At 41.8% G+C, this 15908-nt stretch overlaps 1 protein-coding gene across 1 annotated transcript in view; it reads right to left on the minus strand.

The window, feature by feature from the left end:
* Positions 1–6343: 6343 nt before the first annotated feature.
* LOC117524236 (multidrug resistance-associated protein 4-like) overlaps positions 6344–15908 on the minus strand; it is a 139786-nt gene continuing 130221 nt past the window's right edge. Inside the window, exons 32-33 of the mRNA XM_034186010.1 lie at positions 10071–10205; positions 6344–6905 (exon numbers count right to left, since the gene is read on the minus strand). Coding sequence (XP_034041901.1) covers positions 6828–6905; positions 10071–10205 — 213 coding nt within the window. The 3' untranslated portion in view covers positions 6344–6827. The remainder of the gene's footprint in view (positions 6906–10070; positions 10206–15908) is intronic.

Raw genomic sequence — 15908 nt, forward strand, 5'->3', positions numbered from 1 at the left:
CAGTTTCCACAATTAGACGAGTCCATTTTTTTTCCAAGTGCAGTCATCTGCTTTTCACTTCACATTTGTCAAACATTTAATCTGCACTCTGCAAGACCACGGTGCTATCCCCAACGGAATATTCCATGATTATTTGGTCTCAGCAGCCGTGCTTCGAGTGCTCTTCTAGTTGCATTCTGTACTGAATGTGTGTGAATGACCCCTTAGGCTCCAACCAGCTTCGAACAAACCACAGCCTGTAAAGATTACGATGCATGATCACCAATTACATACGTGACCTATAATTACTGTTTGCAGCAGTGCCCGTTGGTCAGGCTGAAGTGCTGAGGCACCATGATACAGGCCGTCTGATTAAACCTCATGTACAACTGTGGAACAGCAAAATGTTTGCAATCAGGGGCACTGCAACAGGGCAGGCGAAGTAGGGAATTGCCTATGGCCCCGAGCACTTACTTTAGATTACATAGTCCAACAGCAATGATATCTTTAAAATTCTATAAACAGCCATGCACAGTCTAGGAGACTACGACGGTGTGTCCAGGAACCCCCATCACGAGGCCCCATGCAACTAGCTTGCTGCCAAACGCTTCGTAATTTCAACCTACAAAGCACCACGAAGCGTCCTTATCCTTTAGGGAGGGGAAAAAAAGGCAGGACAAGCACGATGAGGTGGTGTTGTGCTGTCTTTTTGTGCTATTTATATATGTATACAGAGTTTGCACTTGGCTTATCCTTTTGAAATAAAACAGTTGGTTAAAGACTGGAATGCCTCACAGGTGGGTCATGATCAAGTCATGGTGGTGCTGAAAAATGAAGCCAGTACAGAAGTGACAAATCTTGCAGTTCCCCAAATGGGCATTTGAGGCTGGCCCCAAAAGCAATCATGTTAACATCCCCAACTTTCCAGCAGGAATAAACATGTTTACACCCTGATACTTAAAAAACAAACAGTTTTCTCTCTTCTCAGTTTCCAAGTCCATGACAACTCATTAGTTTAAGCTATTTGAAATGCTAAATGGGCTGGATTTATATAGCACTTTTCCATCAGAAGCAGAAGCTCAAAGCGCTTCACAATGATGCTTTACATGCACATTTGCACACGGTGTCAGCATGATGTCATGTAAGGCGCTCAACTGCATACTGGGAGCAAGCTGGGACCTTGCCCAAGGGCAGTTAGAGACTTTCCGGTCAGATAGGATCTTAAAACCACCACTTCAACCTCAAGACACCACCTACCCAATTTTATTATTTTTAGCCATAAAGTTGTGAATAATTAGGGGTGAGGTCATGTTAAGTGAAAGGTGTGTGTTGGCAAGCTGAATTAACGGGCTGCTAGCAGAGGCTGCTACCTGCTATGGATTCAACCATGTTAGTCCTTTCCGAGCATTTTAGTTAAAATATCTGAGATAATAGAGCTTCCTGTGTGGTTAGTTGCATGAACAAACCATTTAAGAAGTCTGTGCTCCAGTATTTCCATTAAATTTGAGTATGATTTAATTTGCATATTAGCACTGTTAGCAGTAATTAGCAGGTATCAAGCACTTGGTGACGTAATCTTCAGGTTGTACCAATTTTACCCATGCTCCACCTACAGTGCATCTGGAAAGTATTCAGTGCTTCACTTTTTTCCATATTTTATCTTACAGCCTTATTCCAAAATGGAGTGCATTTATTTTTTCCCCTCAAAATTGTATTCGCAAGACCCCATAATGACAATCTGAAAAAATGTTGTTGTTTTTTTTTGTTTGTTTTGTTTTGTTGTTTTTTAGGTTTTAGGATTTTTTTTGCACGTTTATTAAAAATAAAAAATGAAGTCACTTACATAAGTATTCACACCCGTGGCTCAATATTTTGTTGATGCACCGCCTCAAGTCTTCTTGAATATGATGCCACAAGCTAGGCGCATCTATCTTTGGGCAGTGTTGCCCATTCCTCTTTGCAGCACCTCTCATGACTCCTTTGATATCTTGGCTGTGTGTTTAGGGTCACTGTCCTGCTGAAATATGAACTGTTGCTCCAGTGTAAGGTGAAGAGCGCTCTGGAGCATCCAGGATGTCTCTGTCCATTACTGTATTCATCTTTCCCTCAATCCTGACTAGTCTCCCAGTTCCTGCCACTGAAAAACATCTACACAGCATGATACTGCCACCACCATGCTTTACTGTAGGGATGGTGCCTGGGTTCCTCCAAATATTACACCTGGCATTCACAAAAAAGAGTTCAATCTTTGTCTCATCACACCAGAGAATTTTGTTTCTCATGGTCTGAGAGTCCTTCAGGTGCCTTTTGGCAAACTCCAGATGGGCTGCCATGTGCCTTTTACTAAGGAGTGGCTTCCATCCGGCCACTCTACCATACAGATCTGATTGGTGGATTGCTGCAGAGATGGCTGTCCTTCTGGAAGGTTCTCCCCTCTCCACAGAGGTATGCTGGAGCTCTGACAGAGTGACCATCAGGTTCTTGGTCACCTCCTTGATTAAGTCCCTTCTCCCCCGATCGCTCAGTTTAGACGGACGGCCAGCCCTCGGAAGAGTCCTGGTGGATCTGATCTTCTATTTATGGATGATTGAGGCCACTTGGAGGTCTACAGGAAATTCCTTTGACTTCATGCTTGGTTTGTGCTCTGACATGCACTTCTGATTTGTTAGGGGTTTTTTTTTTATTTTTTTATAAATTAAAAAAAATCTGGGAAAAAACGTACATTTTTCACATTGTCATTATGGGGTATTGTGCATAGAATTTAGAGGGGGAAAAATGAATTTCATCCATTTTTGAATACGGCTGAAACAACCAAATGTGGAAAAACTGAGTGCTGTGAATACTTTCCACATGCACAGTATTTAATAATTTATAGCTCAGCTGTCAGTTAGGTGGAGTAAGGTACTGTCAAGATGGTGGCATTTGGAACTGCCCCATTTGAACTCCAAACCAGCTCTTCAGAAAACCTAAGGGTGACATCATGGAGGGATTATCCAGCATGCATACAGTCTATGGTCATGTGATCTTGCAGTAGGGGTGAAGGGTGTATGTTGGGCCCCATGTGGCCCACAGAGTTCTTTGAAAGATTCTTGTTTGCAGTAAGCTCCAACATCAACGCTTGTTGGTTGTCATTTATGTACTTTCACAAAGTCTGCAACAGAAAAATAAAAACTGGGTCTAGCTAAAATGTTGTGACAATCTAGAAAATATTGTGGTAACATATCCCAAATTTAGCACCTATTTTTAACAAGATAAAAAATATATATATATATATATATTTTTTTTTTCTAATCACATTGCATCTTGCGTCACCATGTGGATCTTTTTTTTTCCAACATGCCATTTGTTGTTTGTTTTTCTTAGCTTTGCACAGAGTCGTGTCAGGCCTTGGGAACTTGTCAGATATTCAGTTTGCTGTCACTTAAGAAAGGCTGAAGGTATAGACTCTGGGGAATCACTTGTCTCCCCCCGCCCCAAGACGCCAAACAGGAACAAAGCCGCCATAGTCAGTTCTCCTAATTTCAGTGCTGCCTGCCGAAATGCTGTTCTCCTTTTCTCCTTCTCTTCAACAAGCACTTTATGCTGGGATCAGTTGGGTCTGAGTCACCCACAAAAACTCTCGCTTCGGCATCTTTCAGCGGTGGGTTTGACACTCCATAACTCCCTGCCATTGAGAGGCCTGCACCGTGCAATTTGTTTCCATTTGTCAAACAACAGTATCTGCGACAAAAGAAAATGCTGCTACAACAAAAACTTATTGTCTCTTCCACCGAAAATATCCACTTTTTTATGAGCCCATAACAATTTGTAGCCGTCACTGATACTTGTCACATTGTTCTTCTCTCTACAATACAATTTTAACTGAATAGAGTGTGTATCGCGTCCCTAAATCTCACTTCTGAAAGTATGGATGTACTCACTGCTCCATCTCATTCACCGTATCCACTCCTCATTTTCTGTTTTATTTCTTTGGGATTAAACTTCATTGTGTGTCCAGACAGGTTTGTCAGACATCCATTTATTAAAGCTTATGCTGACGATACTGCTTTTTACACAAACCTATTCAGATATCTCTTAAAATGGCAGCATTATGGGCAGCGCAAGAAAGTATCCGGTTAATAATACTTATTGTGCATACTCTGTTGTCATCATTTTTGTGCTGGCTGTTATCGAGGATATACGCAGAGTCTGATGTAGATAGTGCTGTGAGTATTGCTATTGTGCTGTGGTCCCTGATAGCGTTTAGCATGCTGTCAATGCTGTGTCAGGTGCATTTAGTACCTCAGAGGCCCATGATGCTCCAGCTGCCGTGTGTCTCTGTCTCCCTGGGCCCTGGCCGCCAGCCTGACACCCGACACAAAGTAATCACAGATCACAGCGTTTAATCACTGAAACAAGCACTCCAGAGGACCCCCACTGTCAATATCCCACTCTCTCATTATCTGTTTGGATTGCACATCCACACTGTCAGATAAACAGAGTGGAAAATTAAGATTAAAAATATGGTAATTTCATTTCAGGCAGCCGGCTCCTCTCACTGGCCCATTATGCTATTGATTACCTCTGAATTCAATTTCTCTTTTCAATGTAAACTTTAATCTATTCGTGAGCCAACAATTCAACTCCCCAGGGGCTATTTGAGAGTAAGTAACCATTTAATATGACGCTGGCGGAAGATTCACTGGCTTTAATGAATTGTGTAAATCACTCAGCTTTTAAAGGAACTGATGTCCCCCAGTTCACGACCCGGATCGGGTTCTGGCTAAGTACCGCCTTTTATGGTGAGCTAAGTGTTTACCGACAGCCATCTCTGAATGTGTAATCACTCCTTCGCCGACTGAGCCGCTCACGATAAAATGACATTTTAATTGGGACATAATCCTCACGTTCCACTTATAATAAGTTCCAATAATGAAGCGTTAAAGAGCCACCAAAAAGAGCACCGACGTGACAGCTGTGAAGCAGAATTTGAAAGTCACTTGACTCACAGTAATTGGTAGGTTGTTTTGCTTAACCACTTACCAATTTGGCGCATCGTGGTTAAGCGCAGGTGCAGCCGCTGACCTGAAGCAAAACACACCATTCAGAAAGCAGGAGCAACATGTTAGCGAATCAATGTGCAACACCACACGCCACAGCAACTAAGCGCACTACATTTTCTTATTTATTGCTGAATTATTACTTAGAACAGACAACAGTGGCAACCGGAAAGGCACTCAAGAGTGCGTTATGCCACAACCAAAAACACTGTGTACTACAAAGTGTACAACAAAGATTTTACAATGTGCTGGCTCCACCCCCTTTTGGAGCTTCACCTCAAAATCTAATGGGCTCAATTTCAGATTAGAAATAAAAGTTTTAAATATCTTTCTCGGCATGACCTTTTCACACATCCAGTCATTGTGAACATGTGGACTAATATACACATGCTGTATTTTAAGTTGATGATGATGTGTGTGTGAATAAACCTTAAAACATCACATAACCCTAACCATTATCCTAACCTTAACCATTCAGTGTTGTTGTAGTAAGGTCCAAACCCTCAAGGCTAAGGCCATGATGCCCCATCCTACTTATTTTGCAATGTGCTGGTTCTACCCCTTTTTGGAGCTTCACCTCAAAATGTCATTACATTTTTCCAAAAGCCTAGGCCTTTACACTGTAAAATGCAGTGAGTGAATGAACACAACTTAACAATAACTACTATCATCATGTAACACAGAATTAAAACAGGATGCATCAGATCAATTCACAAACCAACTTTTGCTTATGTAACATACCACAGACCTGTCTGCCACCTACTGGGTGGTGGATGGATGATGAAAATTAGGAGCAGGAGTAATTGAAGTTGCATACAGGTTGAAATGAGCTTGTTGTGTAGTTTCTTTCATTTGCAAAGGTGAGGTCTGGTGGCTGTCAACCCATTCCCATTTATTTTCCAGTAAATTTAATTACAGAGTTAAGTTTCAAGACCAGATGTGACATGGCTGTTAACATCACAAATGGTGAATTAGATTTATTGCTGCAAAAATATTTTTAAAAGCAACAGCAGCACAGGGGAGGTGATGGTCTAGTGGTTGTGTTGGGCTTGAGACCAGCGGATCCTTGGTTCAAATCCCAGCCTGACCGGAAAATCACTAAGGGCCCTTGGGCAAGGTCCTTAATCCCCTAGTTGCTCCTGGTGTGTACTACGGCAGCACCCTGACCCGGGGTGAATGTGAGGCATTATTGTAAAGCGCTTTGAGCATCTGATGCAGATGGAAAAGCGCTATATAAATGCAGTCCATTTACATAAAAGAGCAAGGAGCAAGGACAAAAATGTGATTATAACAATTTTTTTGCAAAGTAACAAGTTGGATCTTGTGTATCACATGACCTTTGGTGGTAATGCCGTTGTCAAGACATGACATGTTCTTTAATCACAAGCTGCTGTGACAGACAGCCTGTCTAACCGCTCTGTGTTCAAAGCACATGGAATTAATACAATGCAATTACAGAGAATCAATATTCTGATTAAGGCCCAATAATTAGTGAAAACACTGTGGTCTCATCTCTGTAGTATATCCAAAACAATGAAAAGAAACTTTCAGTTTGACATGACAATGCTCATCGTAAAACTAACACATTAATAATTTATTGCAGCAGCTCGGAAACAAGCCAGGATTCCAGACCTCACACAAACATAGCAAGGTGTAATCAATAAAGAAAGACACAGTGTGCTTCAGATACTCTTCACTTTCCGTTTTTCAGTCCAACAGGCTGTGACAGCCACACAAAGGTGAAGTCTGGATACATTTTAATAACTCTCTCAGTAAAGGATTTGGTCAGCACCAGGTCCACAGTCACTCTCAAAGAGACGTCTCAAAGACCACGCACACGTCATCTGTGCGCTGTGCGTCTGCAGCTCGCTTTTTGTTCATGTAAACCTGTAAGGATATGAAGGAATCAGTGTCACAGAAGTCCAACCTGAGCTGAGCCTGCAATTGGTGACAGATTTGTTGCTGTGTGAAGGGATTTGTTGCCTGCTGAGGCATGTAAAAGTGGCTTATTTAGACTTAGAAACAACTGTGAAATTCATATCTGAGATAATCTTTGAAAATATTTGGAGACTTAATTTTCTCTAACGGTGCGTTCGAAGATGAACCGTGAAACGCCATAAGGAAAAACTGGCACTTAATGCTGCATTCACATACTGACTGGAGAAAAACCATCATATTGCTTGTTATAGCAAAATTACTGTCATCTGTAGCTGCAGACAGTAAATGACACCATGAAACAGTAGTTTTTTTGTGTGTGTTGATGAAGATGCGCAGTAAGTTGCATTATTAAAAGACACAACAGAGTTTTAGCTATTTGTTCACTGTTATGTTCAAACAGGAAGGTCTGGCTGTGATGGCTGTGTAGGATTTAGTGCCATCCATTGGTGGGGTTGTGGTGTCAATTTTATTTCTCCCTAAGTTTTTGCTTTTTTTTTGGTGACAGATTCATGCTCTCTTGCCTTTCTCTTTAGACAAGCAAATCTATGATTGACCATTGCACAAAAATGAGGGTTCTCACACTTATTGGCCAGTACAGTTTATAGGAGAACAACCACTGAGTCTTCTTTTTTCTTCAGCTGCAAAAAGCAAAAGTATGTCCCATTTGGGCTACTGTATCAACATGGCAGCACATCATTTACATATGAAATTCTAATTTTAAGCTCATGAAAACACATTGACACATTGTTACTGGTAATTATTATACAAATAATTAATGTTTATGAGTTCAATGGTAGAAATATTTCATGAGGTGAAAGATGGAACGTTCTATTCAACTCGGCTTCGCCTCATTGAATGGTATGTTCCAACTTTCACCAATTTAAATATTTGTTCCATAACGGCTGTTTTATATAACGGCTAAAATAGATCCTTGTCATTTGATATTTTATTAATTTATAAACAACAGAAAAGGGACTTGCATATTGGTGTGCGTCACTGGTGCTTTGACATCAACAGTCCAACAGGAATGTTAAATACAAGTCCAAAATTGTTCTTTGTCAACTTGGAAAACAGACAGTTCAAAAATAATTCTGACAATGAACTCTGTGATGCCGTGCACTGACTTTGTGTACTTCCAAAAAACAAACAAAAAAAAAACGACTGTGTCATTCCCCAGTATAGCGAAAAATCGCATCAGAAATTTGTGCAGTTTTTCATCCTAACTTCATCCTCTTCATCCTAACAGTTCTTCATGCCTACAGATGACTTACAGCGTAATGGATGTGTTTTTTTGTGTGGGTGTGTGTTATAAGAATTAGCACCGTCATTCAAATCGTTGTCCGTCAGCAAAACAAACTCTGCCACATTTAGTTAAACACTGCCCCCACTAGTGTGTGCGTGGGTGGGGTTTGCAGCGTGCAATGGTACAAAATGTATGAAACCAATTTTGCATGATAAATGCAAAGAGATAAATGAATAGATGGATATAAAGGTGATATTCCTGCTAAAAAAAAACAGCCCTAGATCCCACACAGTGTAACTTTAAAATATCAGTGTCTGTGGTGCTACAGCTTAATTTCTTTCTGTAATATAACACAACTTACTGAAATACTCCTCTTGCTGTCTGTCTTTCCTCGTCTTTAAAGATAAAACAATATCCAGTTTGTTGTTGTGATAGCAAGCAGTAAAAGTTGCCATTTTTTAACTTTTGTTGGTAAGTGTAGTAATGGTGCACATTTAGCAAGTGGTGTCAATATTTCTGTCATCCTCTCAATGAAAACAACAAAACATAGGGGAGGTGAAGGTCTAGTGGTTAAGCATTGGGCTTCAGACCAGAGGATCCTCAGTTCAATCCCCAGCCTGACCAGAAAACCACTAATGGCCCTTGAGCAAGGTCCTTAATCCGCAGTTGAGCAGTGAGCGCCTTTCATGGCAGCACCCTGACATCGGTGTTTGTGTGTGTGTTTTTATGAATGGGTGAATGTAAGGCATAATTGTAAAGCACTTTGAGCATCTGATTCAGATGGAAAAGCGCTATATAAAAAATACAATCCATTTAACATCCGGTTTATTGTCCGTGGCTCACAGCCAACACGTGAAAGCTGCTTAAGTCATCAAAAACAAAATGTTTGATTTTTTTCATATAAAGTGCTGAATTTTGTCAAGAGTTGGCCACAGCGTCTGACATCATCGTCTCCTCTGGGATTCTCCTTCAGCACCAGGCTGATATCAGATTATTAAATGTATTTTAACTGGGACTGACAACTATAGAAAGTTGACGCACAACATGCGCACCATCTCCGTATTTAGTAAGTGGTGTGGATGGTGCAGTTATCTGATCCGAGGAGAGCACTCTACAATAAAGAAAGGAATCATAACGGCTCCAACAATGTCACTACCGACCCACTACTGTGCACGGTAGGACGACACCAAATAATACCACAGTGTGGCGAGTCTTTGAAATCAGTATTTCACTCATTTCACTCTCCGGCTGAGGAGATACAGTTCTGCTGATAAATTTGTGCAGGGGGACAGAGAGAGAAAATGAAATGATGCCGACTTTTTCTTATTTCACAAAGACCTGTTTGAAGTTGCAATGTGGTATCTGTAGTCCCAGACAGATGCACATAAAATGGAATTGAACAATGAATGGCCGCCTCTTATCTTCTCAGTGTCTGAAGGGGGAAATACATCACAAATGAATTTCACAGGGAAAAAATATGGACATTCTCCATTATAGTAATCCCTATAGAAAGTTTATCCCAAATCGCGACCAAGTTAAACCCAATATTTCCAAATAGATAGAGCGCAAAGAAAGCTGCTTTACTGGAATCATCTCTAAAATGATCTCAAAATTACATTATGAAAAAAATAGATGATACAGAGTTTCTTCGATAATATCAGGGGATGTAAATCTACAAAGGGACAATTTCTCTTTTGAAATTAATGTTATGGTGTGGCAATGCTGCGAGTAGGCACTTTGAATTAAAATGGTAATCAAGTGTCTGTGCATTGTCAGGATTGCAGTGTCTTATTGTGGAGGTGAGCCATGAAGTCTGGCGTTAAAGGGAGAGTGAGGGATTAGCGCGACAGCAGCGAGATGGGTGTGGCTACCTGCTTGGCGGCGTGGAGTAGCGCGGTGACTTTGGCTCTGCCTGTCTGCTGGACCATCTGGAAGAAAAGCCCGTCCTGGTTCTGTAGCAGCATGTACGGCTCATCGTACTCCTGGATCCTGCCGGCATCAAGAACCTACAATCACGCGCACAATGCTGGGTGTGTGTGCGTGTGTGTGTGCCCCTCCGCCTGTATACTTTACTTTGGGAAAACTAACATTTCAGCTGTTTGGCTGCTGAGTGATGCACGCAGACGAACGGGGAAAGAGTAGTCCTCTGCACCCCTCAACCATCCATTTGGTGTGACTCATGCCGACAGCAAACACCGGTGCCTACTTCGGCCCCGACGGAGCCGCTGACAGCCAAGATAACCTGTTACCGGTGTGAAAGTGGAGCACGCTGACTCTGTCAGTTTGAAGATCATGGATTTATCCGTGTATTTATCCCGGTGTTTGAGCGGCTAAGGGGTGGTCCTCAGTCAAATCCAACAATCACACCTTTAACATGTTCTAGAAAATTACCATAATTTCTCTGTCAGCGTGCACTTGTGTATCCCTCACAAACTAGAGTGGCAATTCAAGGAAAAGACTGCAATTACATTACAAACAAATTTTAACAAACTTGATCCACTTACAGCTGTAAGGAGCACGTTGTTATTACTCAAGGCCAGCTTCAGGGAGAGTCAAGAGTGACAACTGCTGTAGCGTTCAACCGGTTAACAGCAGGATATTCAGTGATGTGTTGGAAAACAATCTGGCACGTACCAAGACCTGGACGTCACACATCAGGTACAGACGCCGGGTCTGATGTTCAAGTAGGACATTTAATGTGATTGCAGAGGGTGAAACGGTTCCCCCCTCTATGATATTTGGCTTTTCTCAGTGACCCTGTCAGTAATCAATAAGCCACCAGGTCGTGCCCAACCCTCTGCAGATACTGCACACATGCTGCCACAAATGGCACTAATTGGCACCTCTGCAGGCAGCAGCAGGAAAGGGCCAAAGATCAAGTGGCTGAACGGAAGGTAATGCTGTGCAAACCAACTCAGCCCAGCTGTTGCAAAGTAAGAAAACAGTGAATGAAAAAAATGTAAATGTTGTGCAGTCATCCCCTAACAATTTAAAAAGAGATTTAGTATTCGATGCGATCACAGCTGTGCAATCAATTCTAAAACATGATTTTTGTGTGAATTTATTAGTGAATGCGGTTGAAACTCAGATTCTTCAAATTAAAGCAACCTGATGCAATTTTGTATGACATCCAGGGCTTTCAGAGTGCAACACATCCAATACTCTGGAATTCTGTTCTCAAGAAATACACAGATAGGATCACTCTGGAAATTCCATATGTTCCATATGTACGGTGCAGTCAGAATGTATTCACAGCGCTGCACTTTTTCCACATTTTGTTATGTTACAGCCGTATTCCAAAATGGGTGAAATTCATTTTCCCCCTCAAAAAACAGCACACAATACCCCATAATGACAATGTGAAAAATTTTTTTTGTTTATTTATTTATTTATTTATTTTTTTTTTTGCAAATTTATTGGAAAGAGAAAAACTAAGAAATCACATGGACATAAGTATTCACAGCCTTTCCCATGAAGCTCAAAATTGAGCTCAGGTGCATCCTGTTTCCACTGATCATCCTTGCGATGTTTGTACATCTTACATGGAGTCCACCTGGGGTAAATTCAGTTGATTGGACATGATTTGGAAAGGCACACACCTGTCTACATATAAGGTCCCACAGTTGACAGTGCATGTCAGAGCACAAACCAAGCATGACATCAAAGGAATTTTCTGAAGACCTCTGAGACTCTTCCTACAGCTAGCCACCCGTCTAAACTGAGCGATCGCAGGAGAAGGGACTTAGTCAGAGAGGTGACCAAGAACCTGATGGTCACTCTGTCAGAGCTCCAGCATTCCTCTGTGGAGAGAGGAGAACCTTCCAGAAGGACAACCATTTCTGCAGTAATCCACCAATCAGGTATGGTAGAGTGGCCAGACAGAAACCTCTCCTTAGTAAAAAGGCACATGGCAGCCTGCCTGAAGTTTGCCAAAAGGCACCTGAAGGACTCTCAGACCATGAGAAACAAGATTCTCTGTTCTGATGAGACAAACATTGAACACTTTGGTGTGAATGCCAGGCGTCATGTTTGAAAGAAACCAGGCACCATCCCTACAGTGAAAGCATGGTGGTGGCAGCATCATGCTGTGGGGATGATTTTCAGCAGCATGTTGTGTGGGCCGCTGAAGAGGAGGTACTGCTGGCCCACCACCACCAGTCGGCGCCCTGCTTGGATTGCGGCCTTCAAGCATGAGAGGGCGCCGAGACAGAGAGTGACAGCTGTCACTCATTTACACCAGCTGTCACCAATCACCTGCATCTCTACAAAAGCCGGATCATTACTCCACCTCCTCGCCGAGAAATCAACTACCGTGAAGGTAACCTTCTCTGCTGAATTATCGTTGTATCTAACATTGTTCTGTGTGCAGCCGTATTCCTGTGGATTGAGTCTGAAGCTGGATTGGCAGATAGTGGGAGTGCGACGTTCTTCGCCTCTTACTCCATCCAGGAAAGAGACTAACAGGAGCTGCACGGGTGAAATTGTGTCTGGAGGTGGAGGTTTTCCCTCCTTGAAGATCTGTAGAAAAAGGATTACTGGGTGTGTGGATACACACTCACCATTAACTGTTTTTTCATCTTCTGCCAGCAGTACCAGGGTCTGCAACAGAAGACGGTGACCACCTGGGGACTCAGGTCTTGGCGGCTCCGGTGTTCTTCAGGCCGTTGGTGGTGGAAGCTGTGTGGGTCCCGGCTCTCCGATCGCCAGAGGTCTCCTATCTTCGAGCCTGCCCGCACGTCACCTTGTGTTCAATTGGCATTATCTTTGTCTGTATTCAGTTGTGCGTTTCACAACATTAAATTGATACTCTTTGTCTTATCCATTGTCCATTCATTTGCGCCCCCTGTCCGTGTTACGACACCTTCCCAACACAGCAGGAACTGGGAGACTAGTCAGGATTGAGGGAAAGATGAATGTAGCAATGTACAGGAACATCCTGGATGAAAACATGCTCCAGAGTGCTCTTGACCTCAGACTGGGGCGACTGTTCATCTTCCAGCACGACAATGACCCTATCAATCTGCAAGTCACAAGTCATGTCTCAAGTCAGAGGGCGAACAATTGGTGGTCATTATGACTTGAGACTTGACTTGAGACTTGATGATTCATGACTTGAGAGTGACTTGATGGTGACTTCGTCCCACCTCTGCTAAGCACACAGCCAAGATATAAAAAGGAGTGGCTTCAGGAGAACTCTGTGAATGTCCTTGAGTGGCCCAGCCAGAGCCCAGACCTGAATCTGATTGAACATCTCTGGAGAGATCTTAAAATGTCTGTGCACCGACACTCCCCATCTAACCTGATGGAGCTTTAGAGGTGCTGCAAAGAGGAACTGACAAAACTGCCCAAAGAAAGGTGCACCAAGCTTGTGGCATCATATTCAAGAAGACTTGAGGCTCTAATTGCTGCCAAAGGTGCATCAACAAAGTACTGAGCAAAGAGTGTGAATATGTATGTACATGTGATTTCTTAGTTTTTTTGTTTTTGGTTTGTTTTTTAACTTATATACAGTTGTATATAAAGATTTGGGCACCCCTGATGATTGCCATGATTTTCCTCTATAAATCATTGGTTGTTTGGATCGACAATTTCAGTTAAATATATCATAGCAGACAAACAATAATTTTTGAGAAGTGAAATGAAGTTTATAGGATTTATAGAAAGTGTGCAATAATTCTTTAAATAAAATTAGGCAGGTGCATAAATTTGGGCATCCCAAAAGAAAAAAATGCATCAGTATTTAGTAGATCCTCCTTTTGCAGAAATAATAGCCTCTAAACGCTCCCTATAGCTTACAATGAGCGTCTGGATTCTGGTTGAAGGTATTTTGGACAATTCTTCTTTACAAAACATCTCAGGTTTGTTGGTTTCCGACCATGGACAGCCCACTTAAAATCACACCACAGATTTTAAATATTATTCAGGTCTGGGGACTGAGATGGCCATTCCAGAACATTGTACTTGTTCATCTGCATGAATGCCTCAGTAGATTTTGAGCAGTGTTTAGGGTCATTGTCTTGTTGAAAGATCCAGCCCCGGTGCAACTTCAACTTTGTCACTGATTCATGAACATTGTTCTCAAGAATCTGCTGATATTAACTGGAATCCATGTGACCCTCAACTTTAACAAGATTCCCAGTACCTGCACTGGCCACACAGCCCCACAGCATGATGGAACCACCTCCAAATTTTACTGTAGATAGCAAGTGTTTCTCTTGGAATGCTGTATCCTTTTTCAGTCATGCATACCGCCCCTTGTTATGTCCAAATAACTCAGTTTTAGTTTCATCAGTCCACAGCACCTTATTCGAAAGTGAAGCTGGCTTGCCCAAATGTGCTTTAGCATACCTCAAGCGACTCTGTTTGTGGCGTGTACGCAGAAAAGGCTTCCTCTGCATCACAGCATCACATAGCATTTCTTTGTGCAAAGTTTGCTGTATAGTTGAACGATGCACAGAGACACTATCTGCAGCAAGATCATGTTGTAGGTCTTTGGAGCAGGTCTGTGGGTTGAATATGACTGTTCTCACCATCCTTCGCTTCAGCTTATCTGAGACTTTTCTTGGCCTGCCACTTCGGGCCTTAACTAGTACTCTGCCTGCAGTCTTTCATTTCCTCACTATGTTCCTCACAGTGGGAACTGACAGCTGAAATCTCTGAGATAGATTTTGTATCCTTCCCCTAAACCATGATGTTGAAACAATCTTATTTTCAGGTCATTTCAGAGTTGTTTAGAGGCTCCCATGTTGCCACTCATTAGAAGAGATGCAAAGAGGGGAAAACATTTGCAAATTGGCCACCTTAAATACCCTTTTTCATGATTGGATTCACCTGTGTAAGGAGGTCAAGGGTCAATGAGCCTACCGAACCAATTTTGTGTTCCAATCATTAGTGCTAAATGTATTCAAATCAATAAAATGACAAGGGTGCCCAAATTTATGCAACTGCCTAATATCAGTGTGCTCGTCTGCTATATGATATATATAACTGAAATTTCTGATCCAGACAACCAATGATTTATAAAGGAAAATCATGAAAATGATCAGTGGTGCCCAAACTTTTACATGCAAGTATATATATATATATATATATATATATTGTGTGTGATGTGTGTGTGTGTGTGTGTGTGTTGTGTGTGTGTGTGTGTGTGGGTGTGTGTGTGTGTGTGTGTGTGTGTGTGTGTGTGTGTGTGGTTGTGTGTGTGTGTGTGTGGTGTGTGTGGTGTAAATTTGCTAAAATTTCAAAATGTTTTTCATGTCATTCTGGGGTGTTGTGAGTACAATTCTGATGGAAAATTTTGGAATAAGGCTGTAACATAAAATGTGGAAAAAGTGAAGCGCTATGATTACTTTATGGATGCACTGTATGTGGTTCTGCGTGGGTTCGAAATTTCATCAATTCTATGTAAAACGGAATGCCTTTAACCGTATTTGCTCTCAACTGTATAGCAGTTATGACCTCGAGTCTGGCCTCTCAAGATCACTCAAGTTTAAAGGTCATATGGCCAACATAAAGGTGAGCTAAGACTTAAATAGTATATATTAGTCTGAAACTGAAATATTAATAATAATAATATTACAATATTAAGTCATAGCTCACCTTTATGCTGGCCATATGACCTTCTTACTTGAATTCAAAGGTCATATACATCGATAAAGTCCCTGGGACAGCCATTCTAAATATAAGAACTGGCCACAAAATTACCTTAG

The sequence above is a fragment of the Thalassophryne amazonica genome, chromosome 14, assembly GCF_902500255.1.
Source record: "Thalassophryne amazonica chromosome 14, fThaAma1.1, whole genome shotgun sequence".
NCBI classification, from domain to species: Eukaryota; Metazoa; Chordata; class Actinopteri; order Batrachoidiformes; family Batrachoididae; genus Thalassophryne; species Thalassophryne amazonica.